This window comes from Astyanax mexicanus, chromosome 7, assembly GCF_023375975.1.
Source record: "Astyanax mexicanus isolate ESR-SI-001 chromosome 7, AstMex3_surface, whole genome shotgun sequence".
NCBI classification, from domain to species: domain Eukaryota; kingdom Metazoa; phylum Chordata; class Actinopteri; order Characiformes; family Acestrorhamphidae; genus Astyanax; species Astyanax mexicanus.
The window spans coordinates 39103280-39121506 of record NC_064414.1 but is presented as its reverse complement, the minus strand read 5'-3'; the positions used below and the strand labels follow the sequence as shown (position 1 = coordinate 39121506).

Genomic DNA, 18227 nt, shown 5'->3' with positions numbered 1-18227 from the left:
AATCAGGTCATGGTTATATGGAATCTTCACCCACATCATTAAGTGTTTAAATTGTTAAATGGTTGGAACAGACTGGAGGCAAATAATACACTATTTAAAGGACAGCTCTACGTATGCATGTGATTTGCATTCCAGCACTGCAAGTATGTAGGTAAGCTAACATGTAAAGATAATCTTTTTTGTTGTTAACAATCTAGCTATCTTGGATTTTCTGGGTGTTCAGGCAAGGGACGGATTCTTCCCAAAAACACATTCCTAAACTCTGCCTTGGTTACTTGGTTCAGGCTGTCTGGAAGGAAAAAAGTTTCCAAATTAAGCTGGCGTCTTGCTTTCAAGATCATATGATTAGTGGTCATCTAAGATAAATTAACAAATCTAGCTAGCTATTTAGTTAGCTGGTTAACCAGGTTCTTTGGTGCTACCTTAATCCACTATAGTGTGAATTTTATTTTTTTATTATATTTCAGCCCACATTTTAGAAGCTTCATATTAATTGCTGGTCATACAACTGAACATTTATCATAAGAAAATATATACAAATCAATAAACAAATAGTTTTAACATATTTGTCATAACAAAGTAGGTTTAACTGCATAATGATGCCCTAAGGCAACAAACAGGAAAAACAAACACTTTCATGGACAAGTATACATCCTTTACATGTATTTAAACTAACATATCCTTTTACTTATGAAAATATTATAATAATAAAATTTTAATAAAAGTCCCTGTTAATCTATCAGTCATAAAAACATCCCCCAACAACTGCACTAGAAACTGGCTTGTTTCCTCAAGGCAACATCACTGTGGGAAAAAAAATAAGAGACCAATTAAAAATGATCTGTTTCTTTGAATTTACCAAATTGAAAATCTCTGAAATATAATAAAGACGAAGGTGGATGATTACAAAACATCAAAACATGCATTTTTGCACAAGGAGTGGCTTAAAGTTATCCAAAAGCAGTAAGGCTGGTGGAGGAAAACATGCCAAGGTGCATGAAAACTGTGATTAAATACCAGGGTTATTTCACCAAATATTGATTTATAAACTCTTAAAACTTTATGAATATGAACTTGTTTTCTTTGCATTATTTCTAGATTTAAAAAGGTTAATAAAAAAACTTAGGTTAATAGTTGCTGGCACAGCGTTTCATGTATCTTTGGTTCCAGAAAATAGTTTACCCCCAACATTACAAATCTAACGAAATTTTAGCTAGCGCGTTAAACGGAGCCTAATTTTTTTTACATAGTCTAACTAACTAACGTTAACTAGGTTAACTAGCTAACCTGACTATTTACCTACGTGGCTATGCATCACTGACATATTAGTAAAGTTATTTAGCACAACTTGAGCAACTTAAGCAGCATTAAATAAAAGACAACTGGCTACAGGTAGCAAGTTACCTAGTTAAGATAACGCTAAGATAACGTTAACTTACCCACATTAGCTTCCTAAACAAGCGTTACCCATCCTATAACCTAGTCTCTGGGCGTTGATAGCTAGCCGGCTAAGTTAGCTAAAGCTAGCTAGCGAGTTAAAGCTCTAATCTGAGAGCACCTTGTCACGACGTGATGGCAGACCCTATATTTAGTAATACAACATGCTGCAGAGCTACAAACTCGTTAACGTGAACTCATTTTCTTAAACAACCGTTGGATTAATAGTGATTAAAAGGCAGACCTGCTGTTAAATACGCACCTCACTTTCCCTAGCAACGTAAAGGTTAAGTATAAAGTTAAAACTTGGCCAATATAAGTTAGTTTGCTAACCAGCAAACTGGCTAAGCTAACTGTTGGGTTAGCTAGGTTAGCTAATGCTGTGTTGTCTGGAACTGTTCAACTGACACTGGTGACGCTAGATAGTTAGCTAAGTTAGCTAACTGATTTATTTTTAGAACTTTAAAACAGGCGTCATTAGCTAATGCTAGCTAACCCTATCGCTCTTTCGCTCTCTCTCTCTCTCAGACACGTAGCTAGCTAGCTAGCCAAATAAGCTAACGCCACTGGTAAAACTGCGTTACGCAGGTTAGCTAAAGTAGCTAAGCTAACGTTAGCAAGCAAGATTCGACAACAAAAGTTGTATTTTCTTCAAAAACATACAATTTCCACGGGAATACTCCATATCCGCATCAATGACGAGCGCAAGCAACGTGTTCCTCAAGTTTTGACGTCCATTCTGTGTCGAAATAAACATCCCAACTCGGCCGCTTTCTCCACTTTCTAACTTCTGCCTCTTCCACCTGATCGGCTCCGTGTGTGTAGGATCAGCAACAGCAGACAGTCTGACTGTCCAGCCGGAGCTCTCTCTCCCCGCCCAGCTGCCACACTCCCAGCAGCCGCGCTCTGCTTTGCCTCACTTCCTCCAACTCACTCCACACCAGCAGCGCAGACTATCATTAAACACTCACTCCTCTAATAGAAATAATACGATATTTAATGCTACTCGTTCTTAAAGTTCTCAAATAAAGGCCATGAAATAGTCGTAATCAATGTATAAACTTTTATCGCTTAAGACAAGCAACGCAGGCAATGCATCGCGCTCCATTTGGTGGCTGATATTTGTTGTTATTGCTGAACAGCACGTCCCCCTCATACCACACAGCAGATGTACATTATCCTGAAACAGTGAGAATTTACTGTTACAAAAAGTTTATAAAGTTTATTTTGTCTTATTTATATATATTTACTTATAGATACACAATGATTACAAATTGATGCCACTATCAACAAGCACATTCTTTACACAAATTGAAAATGTAAGCCAAATATTGGTAAATCAGGCGTTTTACAACCACAATAATAATAATAATATATTTTGTTTCTCTAGGCCTTAAAGTTTGTTTGTATCTAGGCCTTACCAATTATTATTAATATGTCTTTGAACAAACAAAACAACGAAAAAGTTCGTTTTTTAAATTATTTTAGTGTCTTTTGAATTCCTTTACAATAATGGAAAAGCCTGGTCATTTTAAATACTATGCAAAAGTACAAGAAATCTTAATTGTAAATGTATTGACCTTTTTGGGATATAACAAACATGATCCAAAGAATATGAAAAATGACCAGAAACAAGGAAGATAATACAATGAAAAAAATAAATTGCTTATGAAATCTAAGGCAAACACATTTGTTGATTGTCTTGTTTATTGTCTTGCATCTGAGTAGGTAAAGGGTCAACGCCATAAATTGCATGTCTCTAGGGTTTGCTGTTCGGTCTGTGAGATTCATTTCAATGCAGGAAATGAGTAAAAAATAAAAATAACAAAACACTACGGTTACTTATGGAATCCCATTCCTGCCACCTAAATAAAAAACATCAGCAGAGAAAGAAACATCTCGTTATTTTGAGTTACTATCCCATTATATTATATATAGGGAATACAATGTACTATTGAGATTTCAAACAGCCCTAAAGCACACCATTTAGTGCACTTTTTTTTCTGTAATAGGGAGCTATTCTGAATGCAGCTATTGTGTTGCAGAACAATTACGTACTGTAAACTGTTCATTTAATAATTATTTTTTTTCTTTATAATAGGTAAACAAATGTTTAATACCTAAAGCTAACTGCATTACATTGATCATTTTTTCAATGTGTAAATATACTCACTAATAAAAAATAAAAAGGTAGTGAGGGCAGCAAGGCATCAAGTCAGCTTGTCCTGCGTTTTAGATATACCCACAGAGATATAGCTCAATATTACCATGATATTATTATGCTGTTCTGCCCTCTAGCGGCTGAACCAGCTCTTAACATTTTCTTCTCGGAAGAGAATGAGACGTTCTCCTTCTCCACAGACAGCAGACTCGCTCCGAGCATCATCCGCGGAGCTGCCATTCAGGCCTGCAGGCTTCATGATCGCTGAGTGAAGCGGAGCGCTGCTAACGCTACGCCGCCAGACCGCGGGGCTGAGAGCCACACGCCGTGCGCCATGGTCCGGGACAAAAAGGACAGGGACAGCTGGGGTGAGTGCGTGTCCGTTTAAACCACCACCCACGGATGGATGTCCTGGATGGAGCTGCCTGGAGGAAATTGTGTTATTGTGAGGCCGAGCCGAGAGCCAGAGACAGGGCGTGATAGGGTGATCTGTGTGTTTTCTGAGCCACAGTCCGCTTCCATAGCTAATATACACGCACACACACACACACACACACACACACACACACACACACACACACACACATAATACATATGCACACATAGAGCCCCAATGACAGGGGGTTGTTTATTCCCTGCCTGCATGTGAATATAGCTCATCCCTGAGCCCTGCATGTCTGCATGTTTGCTGAACAGAAATTAAATAGCATTAAACGTGTAGATCATAAAAAATAATAAATAGACATAAACAGACTACAGTCCAGACTGGTCCAGAGTCCAATCGGCCAATCACATGGCACAGGCTCCGTTTCTTAACGGGATTAAGGCTCTGCACCAAGATACGACCACAGTGAACCTCCTCATATACTCATATACTCAGATCATAATCTTAAAACTAGCATATTTATCCAATACACACATGAATAGCTTTACTGCGGTGTTGATGTTATTGTTGTTGTTGCTGATGCAGCTGTAGATGGCTAGTTAACTAACCTGTCATAGAATAGCTGCACGCACAGTGGCGTATTAAAAATACAGCTCTCTAATGCTGCAGGTATGCAGGAATGTGTGTTTGTGATGTTGGGCGTCTTGAAGTTCATGGCTGCTGAATGTTGGTGAGCAGCAGCGGTGACCTACATACAGCAGCAACAGCAGCACTGGCTCTGTAGCTGTTAGATAGCTACCCAACAAATAATGACGTGTGGTGGAGATGCTGCCTCCCTCACAAGATGTCCATGGGCGTGTGTATGTGTGTGTGTGTAACCTATGTAGCTATGTGTGTGGCCTGTTACACCACTGTCCAGGCTAGGCTAGCGTGAGTGTGCATGATAGAGAGAGAGAGAGAGAGAGAGAGAGGGGAGAGAGAGAGGGAGAGAGATGCAGTGTGTGTTGGAGAAACAGAGATATCTACTGGGTCACAAGAAACAAGAGAATGGATTAGGGTGTGAATAATTCACTGTGGAGAGAGAGAATGTGTGTGTCTGTCTGTGTGCTGTGTTAATGCTAATTCTGTCATCATCCCAAATGTGTGTGTCTGCCCCGCTTGATAAAATAATCAGCAGCAAGTCTGTATCACATCCCTTATTATGTAATATCACACCAGATTTGCCATGGTATATATCACAGGGATTTTATGATGTTTGCACAATTGTTTTGATTGCTGACTACTTGGAAATAAGTAATTTCATTGGTTTCCTGAATATGGAGTAAATCTAGAATCTAGTGTTTCACTATTAAAAAGCCTATTAAACCTAGTGAGAAACTGGTTAAGATGGTTAACCAGCTTTAATTCTTGACCAGCATTGTGTGATGTTTGAGGTGCAAGCATGATTAACCTTATCAAGCTGAATTACCAAGCTTGATCAGCATCACCTACAAGCTTCATGGCCAGTGCAGGGCCATTGTATTAGCATGGCCAGCATCACTTGGTCCTTTTCCAGTGGTCAATGTACCTCAGCAAGTATTGATTTGAAATATGTAGGCACATATAATTCTGAAATCATTGTGCATCCCTATTTAATCTATTTAGCAAAAGCTAGTCTTCAACTAGATTTTTTAGCAGGAGATGTGATATGAATTAATGTGAATGAAGGAAACCACATGGTTTCTGTTGTGGTTATCTTCCCCCGTGCTGTCTTTGTTCTGCTACATGTTGTCTGAAGGTTTTTGACAGAAAGACAGGTAAAATGATGGATGAGTTCCGTCCCACTCCTGCAAGTGTGAGAGACTCATGTGAGAGCAGTCAGTGTGAGAAGAAAATAAAACTAAAGCTTGAAATTGAGCCACTACCTCAGGGCAGCTTTCATTTAGCATTTATGTAGAGGCCTATCCTTTCTTAAAGCCCTTAAGCTCTAGGATTATTATCAGCTATTAATGTTAACACTTTTTATGCAGTAACTACTGAAATGGTTGTCCTCTTCTGTAATCATTCATTCATTACAATGAAATGATTGTGCAAGTTATGAGACAGGTCCTCTTAAGTGTAAGTGTCAGAGATGACAGAGATAAGTGAAAGTGAGGTGCATTAAGAGTGCACCATGCTGGCAGCGCTGTAACTGTACTATAAAGCAGAGGAGATGCTTTAAATCAGTCAGAGTTGTCTATTTAGAATTGTGGTCTAATAAAGAACCTTAGAGGAGCTGCTATTTAAGGTTATCTAGTTTATTAACCTTTCATTTTTTTAGGGGTTGAATTAGGAAAGACAGCACAGATCAGTGCATAATTTGTTTATAATACTGTATATGTGTATATCTGTATATGTGTGTGTGTGTGTGTGTAACAGGGTCATTTGTGGATAAGAATGTATATGACTGGAGCTCAGAGGACGAGGAGCAAGACACCAGGGCCCGTCCAGTGCAGGTGCTGGTGGTGAAGGATGACCACTCGTTTGAGCTGGACGAGGCGGCGTTGAGTCGTATCCTGCTGGCTGAGGAGCTCAGGGACAGAGAGGTGGTGGCAGTCTCTGTAGCTGGAGCTTTCCGGAAGGGCAAGTCTTTCCTCATGGATTTCATGCTGCGCTACATGTACAACCAGGTAAAATCACCTGTTTTTCTTCTGATTCATTTAATTAATGAATTAAGTATTGAAGTACAACAATTTTTGGTCTTTTAACAGTGGGCAGACTCATAAAACATAAGACCCTGTGTGTGGACATGTGGACCAACACTTCAGTTTTACACACTCATTACTATGTAACATACACATTGGTATTACAGAAGTACAGAAAAAAAGATTTAATTTGTAACAAGAGTGGATTTTTTTCTAACCACCCAAATCATTTAAGCATCATAATACATTTATAAAAATTATTATTCTTTAAAATACATTTACTGAACAATATGCTTTAAGATCACCAAACTAAACAAAAAGTTCAAGATATTAAACTCAGTAGATAGACGGTAGAGAGGGCGGGTCTCAGATTTTTCATGTACAGTGACTCATATCGAAAGAGAAAGAAAGAGCTCATGACCTAATGACTTCCTGTAATATCAGATATGATGTCAGATAATTGCCCCTTGAGAGTTCTTTATCAGTTATTCATGTATTGATTTTGGTGCTCAGCTTCAGCCTAGCAGGGAAAGAGTCCAGCACCGCTTGTGGTCTCTCTGCTCCTTTATGCCAAAAAAACATAAGATTGTGGGTTAAATCATATTGCCATAGTTACTACAGTATGCAAACTGCAAATCAATGAGTGTGAAAAGATATTTATGTACCCCAAGCACCATTTTTCAACTAATTAATGTTTAATAACAATATTCAGCAATTTTATTAATTCACCATTAAATCACATAAGCAAAATATACTAGTAAGCGTGTCTCAATCAAAATATATGGTAATACTATATAATCATAATGCTATAACTGTTGAATTATTATTGAAAGTATTAAAATTGGTCATTAATTGATGAGTTGATCAGGTGTTACAAAACAAATTCCCCTCCTGAAGCCGCAACAATATTAACTTCATATTGCAGCACATTTTAATGCAGGTGTTCACATACAAACATTATAATAAATATTGTCTTATTGCCCAGCCCTACCAATATCTGATCATATCAGCACATCATGTACAGTTACAGTAAACCATGGGTATTTGCTTACACAACGCTTCATTTATTACATATTTACACTGCAGCACATGGACAGTGTCCTATTCTAAAACTGTGTTGTTTGCTTTTGCACATTTGTGTCAGCAACGGGTGCCGCTTTTGGTAGCTGAATATTTCTGTAGAAGGGGTGTCAACAAATATGTAGACATATATGGTATGTATGGGAGATAAATGTGAACACATATGTGTGTGTGTTTTAGGCACGTGATGATTGGCTGGGAGATCCTGAGGAGCCTCTGACGGGCTTCTCCTGGAGAGGAGGGTCTGAGAGAGAGACCACCGGCATCCAGATCTGGAGTGAAGTATTCCTTGTGGACAAACCGGACGGAACCAAGGTAGGAGAGCTTAGAAACACATTCATCTGCTCACATTCTTTACCATGTGAGTGTGAAGAGTGGGAGTGTAATAATACATGTACAGCTCTGGAAAAAAATAAGAGACCGCTTCAGTTTCTGAATCGGTTTCTCTGATTTTGCTATTCATAGGTATATGTTTGAGTAAAATAAACATTGTTGTTTTTGTTATTCCATAAACTATTTTATTTATATATGATGCAGAGTTCAGACCTCAAATAATGCAAAAAAAACAATTTCATATTCATAAATCAATATTTGGTGGAATAAACCAGGATTTTAATCACAGTTTTCATGCATCTTGGCATATTCTCCTCCATCAGTCTTACACACTACTTTTGGATCATTTTATTCCATTCCTGGTTCAAAAATTCAAGCAGTTCAGCTTGGTTTGATTGCTTGTGATCATCCATCTTCCTCTTGATTATACTTATAGAAGTGGATTTTTTTTCCAGAGCTGTAAATAGATTTTGAATACTGTATATTTTGGTTACACTGTTTTTGGATGGTTGGCCTGCAGGTGGCAGTGCTGCTGATGGACACACAGGGAACATTTGACAGCCAGTCCACACTCAGAGACTCAGCTACTGTATTCGCACTCAGTACCATGATCAGCTCCATGCAGGTAATTGTACAGCTGAGTAGTCACACAACAAACAACACCTACTATCACGTTACACAAGCTCTTACAGTTTACAGTACACATGGCAGCTGAGGTACTGATTGTTTCTCTCCCTCTGTTCCTCTCCCTCTCTCTGTCTTTAGGTGTATAATATATCCCAGAACGTCCAGGAGGATGATTTGCAGCACCTGCAGGTTCGAAAGCGGCCATTCTGAACTTTACTGAAACACACAGAGTGCTGTTTTGACAGCTGTCATGTGCAGTTACATTTCCTAACTGCGCTTTTCCTTGTCAAATCTAATTTGCCAAGTCAAATAAGGCTTTGAGGCCAAAACTACCAAATTGCTGTGTATCATGACTGGTATCCACAGCCTTATATGATTTAAACATATGGCTAAATTTGATGTGACATTCAGTTTATAGCATAATTTAGGATGTCAGCATATCATGTGTCACAGAACTCAGAACTGTTACTGTGTAGAACAACCCGAAAAGAGAAGTAGGCATATTTTATAGTGCAGAAGCCTTTGTAAAACAATGCAACAAATTTTCCAACCTTAAAGGAACCGCACAGCCCCAACATGTAATTACATCTTGGCAAGATGGAAAATGGAGCCTTACGGGAAGCAGCACTTAAAGGCAGTAGGAATGCCTTTTCTAACATATCTGTAGGAGACAGCCTGCTGCCTGAGCCTGCTGCTGCTGTGTGTAACTTTGTTTGTCTTTGTCTTTCCTGTAGCTCTTTACAGAATATGGCAGACTGGCCATGGAGGAAACATTCCTCAAGCCCTTCCAGGTATTTACAGTAATTAAACACACTAAATGAGTTATCCAGCTTTTACCTCAGGTGCTGTTGATGTTAAAATGAGATAAAACTGAGCTGATACTTCATAATTTAAATATTTTCTTGCTTTCTTTCTCAGTCAATGATTTTCCTGGTGCGAGACTGGAGTTTTCCTTACGAGTTTCCATACGGCCAGGAGGGTGGCATGAAATTCCTGGAGAAAAGGCTAAAGGTCAGAGGTCTCCTAAATGTCAATGTTGTAGAAAATATATGTGGGGTTGCCTTAACTTATCAGATCAGACAGATTGAGCAGGTTTTCCATCCAAATCAGGGCTGCACAATATATTGTTTAAGCCTCATCATCGTACTGTGCACATGCGCAATCACGTCATGTTGCAATGTTTTGGTTGTTGACACAAGAAGTAGATACACAGCGCTGTCTCTGTGTCTGTGTGAGTGACAGGCTGCTGCTGCCCGAGAAGCGCGAGGGTGAGGGGGAGCATGGTGGTGGGGGGGTGCAGGAGTAACCACGAGGTAACCACATGGCCTCCTTCCACATGATTGGACATGTGCTTGTAAATGCACATTTTAAAAGCTGTGCAGCACAGTTTTGCGCAGATATTTCCAGTTACAGTTGAATACACGCTTTTAATTCCAGAAAAACGCCTTTATTTACCTTTTTATATATTGTCATAAAAAGAATATTTGCAATGTAAAATTTTTCCAGTATTGTGCAGCCCTAATCCAAATGATTACAAAACGTAATTTATCCTTCTATCCACCTCAGTTATGTGAAAAAAACTTATATAATAATATGTATTGGGTCACCTATTCATTTATAGTGGTTACAGAGTGATGGGTTGATGTGTGTGTTATTTAGGATTAGAAGCAGACCTTTTATGGGATTCAATTTACAGGGGTTAAGGTTAGTCTTGGACTATACAGCATTTTAATTGAGATTTGCACTTAAAAAAAATATATTGTATAAGATTCCAAAATATATTGCTTAATCCCTGTCTGAAACTGACCCATTATGTTTAGGAATATATATATATATATATGCACTAAAATTCTATGTTTGTAAAGATTTCAGAAAACCAGCATGAGGAGCTACAGAATGTGAGGAAGCACATTCACTCCTGCTTTACCAACATCTCCTGCTTCCTCATGCCACACCCCGGCCTCAAAGTGGCCACCAATCCTCACTTTGACGGCAGACTCAAGGGTATGTTTATATGCTCCCATACATTCATACATTAAACTTGCAATAAAGAACTGAACATGTGACCATTACACACTGACTGATAATTAAGATGGCTGACTTCTAATAAGTAGATGTGATATTTCTCATTTTAGAAATTGATCGGGAATTCATCGGTAACCTGCAGGTGCTGGTGCCCTGGTTGCTCGGCCCCAAAAACCTGGACGTGAAAGAAATCAATGGCAGCAAAATAACCTGCAGAGGCCTGCTGGAGTACTTTAAGGTGAAGTAAAGTATGGTACACCACAGCAGAAAGAAACTTTACTGCAGAAAGAAACAGTTCTGTGTATCAAATCATATCAAAACACTACAGCTCTGTAAAAAATAAGAGACGACCTCAGTTTCTGAATCAGTTTCTCTGATTTTGCTATTTATATTTATATGTTATAGAGTAAAATGAACATTGTTGTTTAATTCTATAAACTTTATGCCACTCCTGGTGCAAAAATTCAAGCAGTTCAGTTTGGTTTGATGGTTTGTGATCATCCATCTTCCTCTTGCTTATATTCCAGAGCTTTTCAATTTGGTAAAATCAAGGAAAAACATCATCCTTTTTAAATGGTCTCTTATTTTTTCCAGAGCTGTATAAAGGAACTAAAACAGGAGTAAAAAAAGGTTTGCATTGCTTTCTTTCAGGCATACATTAAGATTTACCAGGGGGAAGAGCTGCCTCACCCAAAATCCATGTTACAGGTAATGTAACACCTTAAACACTCTAACGCTGATATTTCTTTTGCATTGTGTTTCTGGCCAACAAGAACAGATAAGGCAGTGCTGTTGAGTTCAGCAGACTGCAAGATGTGTAATTGTGTAAGTCTCCAACAGTCCTAAAATGTCATCATGGACCTACAAGTAGCACTTGCCAAAGTTGATGTTAAAATACAGCATCTACCATCAGAAAAAGATTGCAAGTTTGACTGCAAGTGATTTTGGTGGGAGGTGTGCACAGAGGAAACCCTTGCTGTCTAAACAGAAAACATCAGGGCAGGAGTAAAGACTTCTGGAACAGTGTCATTTGGACTGCTGATTTTTAAAATCTTGCCTGTAAATCTGTTTCTTCTCGAATGTTAGTGTTAGTGTTGTAAAGCTGTGTTTTATGTCTGCAGGCCACTGCAGAGGCAAATAACCTGGCAGCTGTAGCTGCAGCTAAAGACCTGTACAACAAGAAGATGGAGGAGGTAAGAAAGCAGCCAAAACTCAGCAGCACTGTAACTATTTCCCCTGAGGATCCTCAGGCATTATGTTATACTTGTTCACTGCTTATGCTATAATTGTTGTGTTTTATTTTTTGGCCAGTATTACTGCTGGAACAGTATTAGCATTACCCACTAAAAAACCTAGCACTTATATTGGGCAAGGATATTGGACTGTAGACTGCTGCTAACCCCGTCTAACACTGCTGTAGCAGTATTAGCATAGAATTAGCCACTAACCACACTAAGCGCTAACTCTTTTGCTTTTCAGAGGTGAGAATATGGGACTGTAGCATGCACGAGTACCATGTGAAAACAAGCTAAGTGGGATGAACCGCTAGCTAATATGGCTTACTGGAAAACTCAGGGTTCTCAGTGTAGCGCTGTAGGGCAGCATTTACTAGGGTTAGCGCTCGCAGTTAGCCACTAATGCTAATGCTGCTGCAGCCAGCATTAGTGGAAATCTGAAAATGTAAACTCACTGTAAATACACGGAAGCGCTTGACTTAAGCAAATAAACAGTTTTCAGAAGAGAAATCTGTGTAGATTAACATCCAATGCTTGTTTGACTTTAAAAGAAAATGTTTTTTTTTTAAGAATTACAGTTTTGAATATTTAACTAAGCTGTACTTAACTTAAGTTACCCAACCACAACTAGCGATGAGATCTGCTGAATTAGAGAGACAAATAGTGACAACCCTGTTCCTTACTAGAGTCGCAAAATGCGCCTTAATAATAATCCAGTGCTCCTTCTGTATAAAAATAGACCAAAATGTAGATGTTAATTATAGTGCGCCTTATAATCCAGTCCCTCTCTGTGTGTCTCAGGTGAGTGGGGGTGACCGGCCGTTCCTCGCTCCGACTGAGCTGCAGTCCCGTCACGCGTCGATCCGTGAGGAGGCGCTGACCGTGTTCCGTGGGGTGAAGAAAATGGGTGGGGAGGAGTTCAGCCGCCGCTACCTGCTGCAGCTGGAGGCAGAGATAGACGAGCTGTTCGTGCAGTACATCAAACACAACGACTCCAAAAACATCTTCCACGCCGCACGCACGCCCGCCACGCTCTTCGTGGTCATCTTCGTTATGTATGTGTCGGCGGGGATCACAGGCTTCGTGGGTGTGGATGTGATCGCCAGCGTGTGTAACATGGTGCTGGGCTTCGCACTCATCACTCTCTGCACCTGGGCCTACATCCGCTATTCCGGAGAGTACCGTGAACTCGGTGCCGTCATAGACCAGGTGGCAGGAGCTCTGTGGGACCAGGTGAGCTTACCTTACTGTACCTTTTCTGAAACATGACATGTAGAAACATCTTGCAAGTGCACCGTACTTTAACTGCACAGTTATATGATTCTAATGTACTGAAAAATAAGAAAAAATACAAATCTATTGTCAGAAGAAAAAACTTTATATTGTGTACACGTTTGTCTCTTTTCCTACAATAAAATCTTACACCAGTTAAAGACCAGTTATAACAGGATTGTAAATAGGCTTGTAAAACTGCATCTAAGCATAGTTTATACAAACCAAAGTCACATAATAACTCAATCAATTAATTCTATGCACCTTTAAAACAAAATGCTGCATGTTACAGTTGTCTACCAGAGGGTGCAATGCAGATTTATAGCTATTTTTAAATTACACGCATCCACTAAAGCACAATAATTCAGTGTAATTACGCATTCAGAACATGAACAACAAAAATTTCATTTTTTTATACTGCAGAAATAGATTAAACATTTCTACCTCAGCATACACATGCCCTGTCACTAACAGAACAAATCCTTTACTGTTTACAACTTATAGTGTTTACTGTACAATTCATGTTCATCGTTTTTTTCTGTTTTTCTCTCTCCTCTATACCTTAGGGAAGCACTAATGAGGTAAGGAGCATGCACAGGCCTGCACACCTGTATTTAAATAATGTATTTTTTTTTAAGCTGAACTCTAGGAGTGTTAGGATTTACTAATTAAACTTTGATTATAATTTATTTACTTAAAGCAACAGTCCAAACATTTTGCATATTTTGGGATTTAGAGACCCCTATGGTGAGAATGTGTAATTGCACAGAGCATGTGGAAGAGTACTTTAATGCTGGTTAATATAAATAAAAATGAGAATTAATATATTACATGTTGCAGCTATGGTAATATTTTGTCCTCTCCACACTGGTGTTTCAATAAAGCCATGATTATTTAGCACTTTATTTCTTACTTTATAACACTTTTTATTTAACATTTTTTAAATATTGCTTATCAGTCTTTTTCATACATATTCATATTTTTTTCTTTCTAATTCAGCCTTTTACATGATTACCAGGTTTTCCTTCAATTAACTAATTTAGAAAGTATTTTGGAATGTGTTTGAAAGGTTTTGCATGGTTTGGTATTGCTAAATCATATATAATTATGATTACTTAACCTATAAAAGCAGATTCTTTGGATAATTAAATATAAAAATCAGTCATTTCTCCCTTTTTTTTGCTGACTATTGCAAATATTATTAAGAAATATAATTTAATGACAGTCATATCACACAAGATAATTCACTTTTTCTCACTCCCCTTTTCTCTTGTCCCTCACAGGCTCTCTACAAATTGTACAATGTGGCAGCGAATCACAGGCAGCTGTACAATCATGCTTTTCCCGGACACCAGACTGACCAACACCCTGAACAGGAGAAGAAGAGAAACTGACCACACGCTTACACACCACCACACACTCACTCACTATTACATACACACACACCCAGGCTCCTACGTATGCCCACTCTGTTGCACTGACACTCCAGCCATAGCACAGCTGAGCTTTTTTTGGACCATCTTAGTGACGTAACAGAGGGAAAGACAGGGAGAAAAAAAGAGAGAGAGAGACAGATAGAGAGAGAAAAGGTAAAGTCAGGGGAAGGTGAGAACCGAGCAGCTCACATTTATGCTGCAATAGGAACAAGTCAGATTCGGTTGCCATAGCTACATCTGCCACTGACAGTTCAGCTAGCCGGTGAGCCAGAGGGTGAGGATTGGGCGCGCAGGTGCCCCCCGGCAGCATGAGTCTACGATTTAGCTTTGAACTGATTCAAGTCTCAAATAGCTGCAATATCTACTCTCACTTAGAGCCTGTTTACACCTGGTCAATTCATGTTATTTGTATCTGGATTGTATCGTGATCAGATTTTAGCCACATGCATTTAAATTTGGTAGTGAGTCTCCAGTTAGTCTCTGAAATCTGAACTCAACTGAATAATTACCGTGTGGGGTTGAAGGGTTGCTAGTTCCTAAACTTTGACTCAATGGTCATCTTTTCATGTTCTGGGATTTCTGGGAGTCATGCTGTGGTAAATGACCTTACAGGGTGGAATATGCAAATTATTTAATTGCACAGCAGTTATTAGGGGTGTTTTGGTTATTCCCAGAGGCGTTTGGTTGCCAAATTCTTCGTGGAAAGACAGACATGTTTACACTGCTTTAACATGGCTTCAATTTATTTTTATGCTCAGCTCACATCAGGAATGAACATACATCCTGGGTGATCCATTCATAAGTCTCCAGCCCAAAGTATAGGTGTGAATGCTTGTGTGGATGTTTATAGAGGACACACTGTAATCTGATCACTAAAACCACAGCCGGAGGTGGTCAGAGATGCATTTGACCACATTATTGTTGTAGTGTGAACGCCAAAGCATTTGGATGCATTCCCGACAGCAGAGCATTCACTGTGTCACTACCATGTCTTTACCAGAGCACATTTAATAACCATAAAACCACACCATTTATTTAAATTTGACGACTACAAATTTCAATGTTGACTAATCATTAATTTGTAACAGTACCACATTACAGAAAGTGCTGGGGACAAAAGCTCAATGGGAGATGAGTAAATGGCTCATTCTCAGTTTACACTCAACATAGTTTGTGTCTTCAAAAGTGCCCAAACACAACAGATTACATACATATATTTTTTTTATTTAAACAACATCTGAATATTTATATGGCTTTTAAATCTTATGCTTAGGTGTTTCTATAATTTTTATAGAGACGGAGAACATGGCAGAAACAATCGCTGACTAATCGAAAAAATAATCATCACATTACTCGACTACCAAAATAATCATTAGTTGCAGCCCTATAGCTGAGTAACAAGCGAATGGATAAAGGTGATACTCATGGCTGTTGTGCAAGTTACTATTTACAGAAACCCACAGTAGCTACGTTTAAAATTCCAGTTGTGCATTTTAGCAGTCATTTAAGATTAGATTACCCAGGATGCATGTTATTGCCATGTGTAAATTGGGATTGCATTTTTATGTGGCTTGGCCTTATCCAGATATATTCCTGATACTCAAGATTCATGAACTTGCCAGGTGTAAATATGGTCTCAGTATCGTACTGGTGTACATACTGTGGTCGCAAGTTGCTTAGGACAGTTCCCACACAAGTTCTTTCAGATCTTTAACCATTCTATTGTCATATTCCAGCTCCCAACACACTTCAGTCAGGATACAGGTTTTCCACAGTGCTTGATCAGCTGGTTCAGGGTTGTTGGGAGGTGAACAGTGACAAACCTGTAACTTACTTGTTGGGAATTCTAAGCAACACCTGATATCTTCTAAGGAATGAGATTAAAGGTGTGGGGGGTAAATGGGGCAAAGCGTTTTTAATTTTATCTATACTTTCCAATCACGACTGAATCCTGATAATGCAATTCCAATACTAGTTTTCCATATCTGGAAATCCAGCTTTATGCTTTATTTACAATAATCCATTATTAAACTCCTTGTGTTGCACTGAAGTAAGGCCTCATTATTGTACATATTGTACATTGACTTTGCTGAACCGTATTGTTATATTGAGAGTTATTAAGCATTTGTCGCTCAAGTGTCGTCATCTTTACTTCCCTTCCCTAAAGTCTCTCCATTAACACTATTTAAAATAAAGAAGTTGCAAAGGTTCTTTGAAATTTAACTTACAGTAGTGAAGAATCTTAAAAGACACTTCTTAAAAACATCAAAAGAACATTTGTAGCATCTTTATTTTTAACAGTTATTTTTAAGATGTATTTTACACACAGAATTGTCAAGGTCCTGTTTTAATTATTTTTAACTACTGAAACTAGGTTCTGTATTAGCATGCTTTTTACATAGTGATGTACCTGCATCGAACTAATCCAGCAAATATTCATAATCATTAATGTCTATTTGGTAATTTTTTGCATGATCTCCAAAACAATAAACTAATAGCCCACATAAGACTCCAACCTCTGGCCAGGTTCCATCAATGATTGTTCTGCTATTTACTCTAAACATTAATATAATTACCCTCTGCACCTTTAAATCATATCCATCAGTGACCTGGTGAATGAATGAGGATAGGTTTCTGTGTGTCCTGTTGATGGAGTGATGTTGAGTTAAGTCTATAGATGTTCTGGTTGTATAAAAAGGTCAAGTTATAAAGGTGTTCTGGTGAAAAAGCCAGTTTAAGCCCAGTCAGTAGGTTGTGTGGTGAAGGAGATGAAGCTCATTCTAGCCATGTCCAGTCTGGCTCAGGGGTTCCTGTGTGAGGAACAGCCAGAACATTGTAAAATCATCACACATCAAGACTTTGTTTCTACACTCTGAATCACTATAAAGTCATGCACTGCTCTTCCTGTTGTACATATGGTATTCAAGTTGACACACACAAACACTGAAGCGCTGAAAGGACAGACTGTGCTGATGACCAAGGACCACTTTCTCCCGTCTGGGCTGCACTCATACTAATTGTTGTTTTATTTTGTAACGAGTGTCTTGTTTTATGTTGAATTCAGTGCTATTTATAAAGAATAAAAGATTACATGTTTAAAATCTATTGTTGCCGTTGAGCTGAAATATATGAATGTCTCTTCACCCAACTGAATGAATGAAGTTACACTTATATAGTGCCTTTCTAGAAACCCAACTTTACAGTTTACATGCATTACATACAACCATTCATAATCATCACTTATTCACACACTGGTGAGAAGCAGCAGCCAATAGCACACAGCGTACTCTCAACCGGAAACGACCTAGAGTATGGCATCACATCAATGTCAAAAATTGTGGTGCAAAAATAACAGATGAAAAAAAATAACCAGCGTGTTCTAACATTTTGCATGTGTAAATTAACTTCTCGTGAGCACAAATGTGAAACTCACAAGCAAAAAAGGGAATCGTGTGCGCGCTGACCAGAATATTGCTCGAGCTTAATTTTTCTCCCCTTGGGCGTTTTTTTTTTCCTCTCGAATTTACAGTTCTCCTCGCCCGCCATGTGAATTACCTGCGGCTGCAGTTTGCG

At 38.7% G+C, this 18227-nt stretch overlaps 2 protein-coding genes across 9 annotated transcripts in view; one reads left to right on the top strand and one right to left on the bottom strand.

The window, feature by feature from the left end:
* Positions 1–2492, bottom strand: part of map4k5 (mitogen-activated protein kinase kinase kinase kinase 5) — a 45528-nt gene extending 43036 nt beyond the window's left edge. For 3 of the 8 annotated variants that reach the window (XM_049481315.1, XM_049481317.1, XM_049481318.1), the window contains exon 1: positions 2101–2486. The gene's annotated coding sequence lies outside the window, so the exon portion shown is untranslated. Of the gene's footprint in view, positions 1–2100 lie in introns of all 8 variants that reach the window. The other 5 variants (XM_007248518.4, XM_049481316.1, XM_049481320.1 and 2 more) reach the window with 4 other exon arrangements.
* Positions 2493–3757: 1265 nt separating this feature from the next.
* Positions 3758–17759, top strand: atl1 (atlastin GTPase 1). The gene is made up of 14 exons (XM_007248527.4): positions 3758–3966; positions 6381–6631; positions 7907–8041; positions 8580–8684; positions 8825–8875; positions 9421–9477; positions 9605–9697; positions 10552–10690; positions 10822–10949; positions 11363–11419; positions 11833–11904; positions 12748–13179; positions 13785–13799; positions 14502–17759. Exons 1-14 carry the CDS (start codon positions 3933–3935, stop codon positions 14610–14612), a joined length of 1680 nt encoding a protein of 559 aa, XP_007248589.1. The 5' UTR covers positions 3758–3932; the 3' UTR covers positions 14613–17759.
* The last annotated feature ends 468 nt before the right edge of the window (positions 17760–18227 follow it).

What these genes read in the sequence shown, in the direction of transcription:
- atl1 (XM_007248527.4), top strand. Translation starts at nt 3,933, where the DNA reads ATGGTCCGGGACAAAAAGGACAGGGACAGCTGGG. An exon ending in AAAGGACAGGGACAGCTGGG is followed by an intron (nt 3,967 to 6,380) that starts GTGAGTGCGTGT and finishes TGTGTGTAACAG; the next exon opens with GGTCATTTGTGGATAAGAAT. An exon ending in GCCTGCTGGAGTACTTTAAG is followed by an intron (nt 10,950 to 11,362) that starts GTGAAGTAAAGT and finishes GCTTTCTTTCAG; the next exon opens with GCATACATTAAGATTTACCA.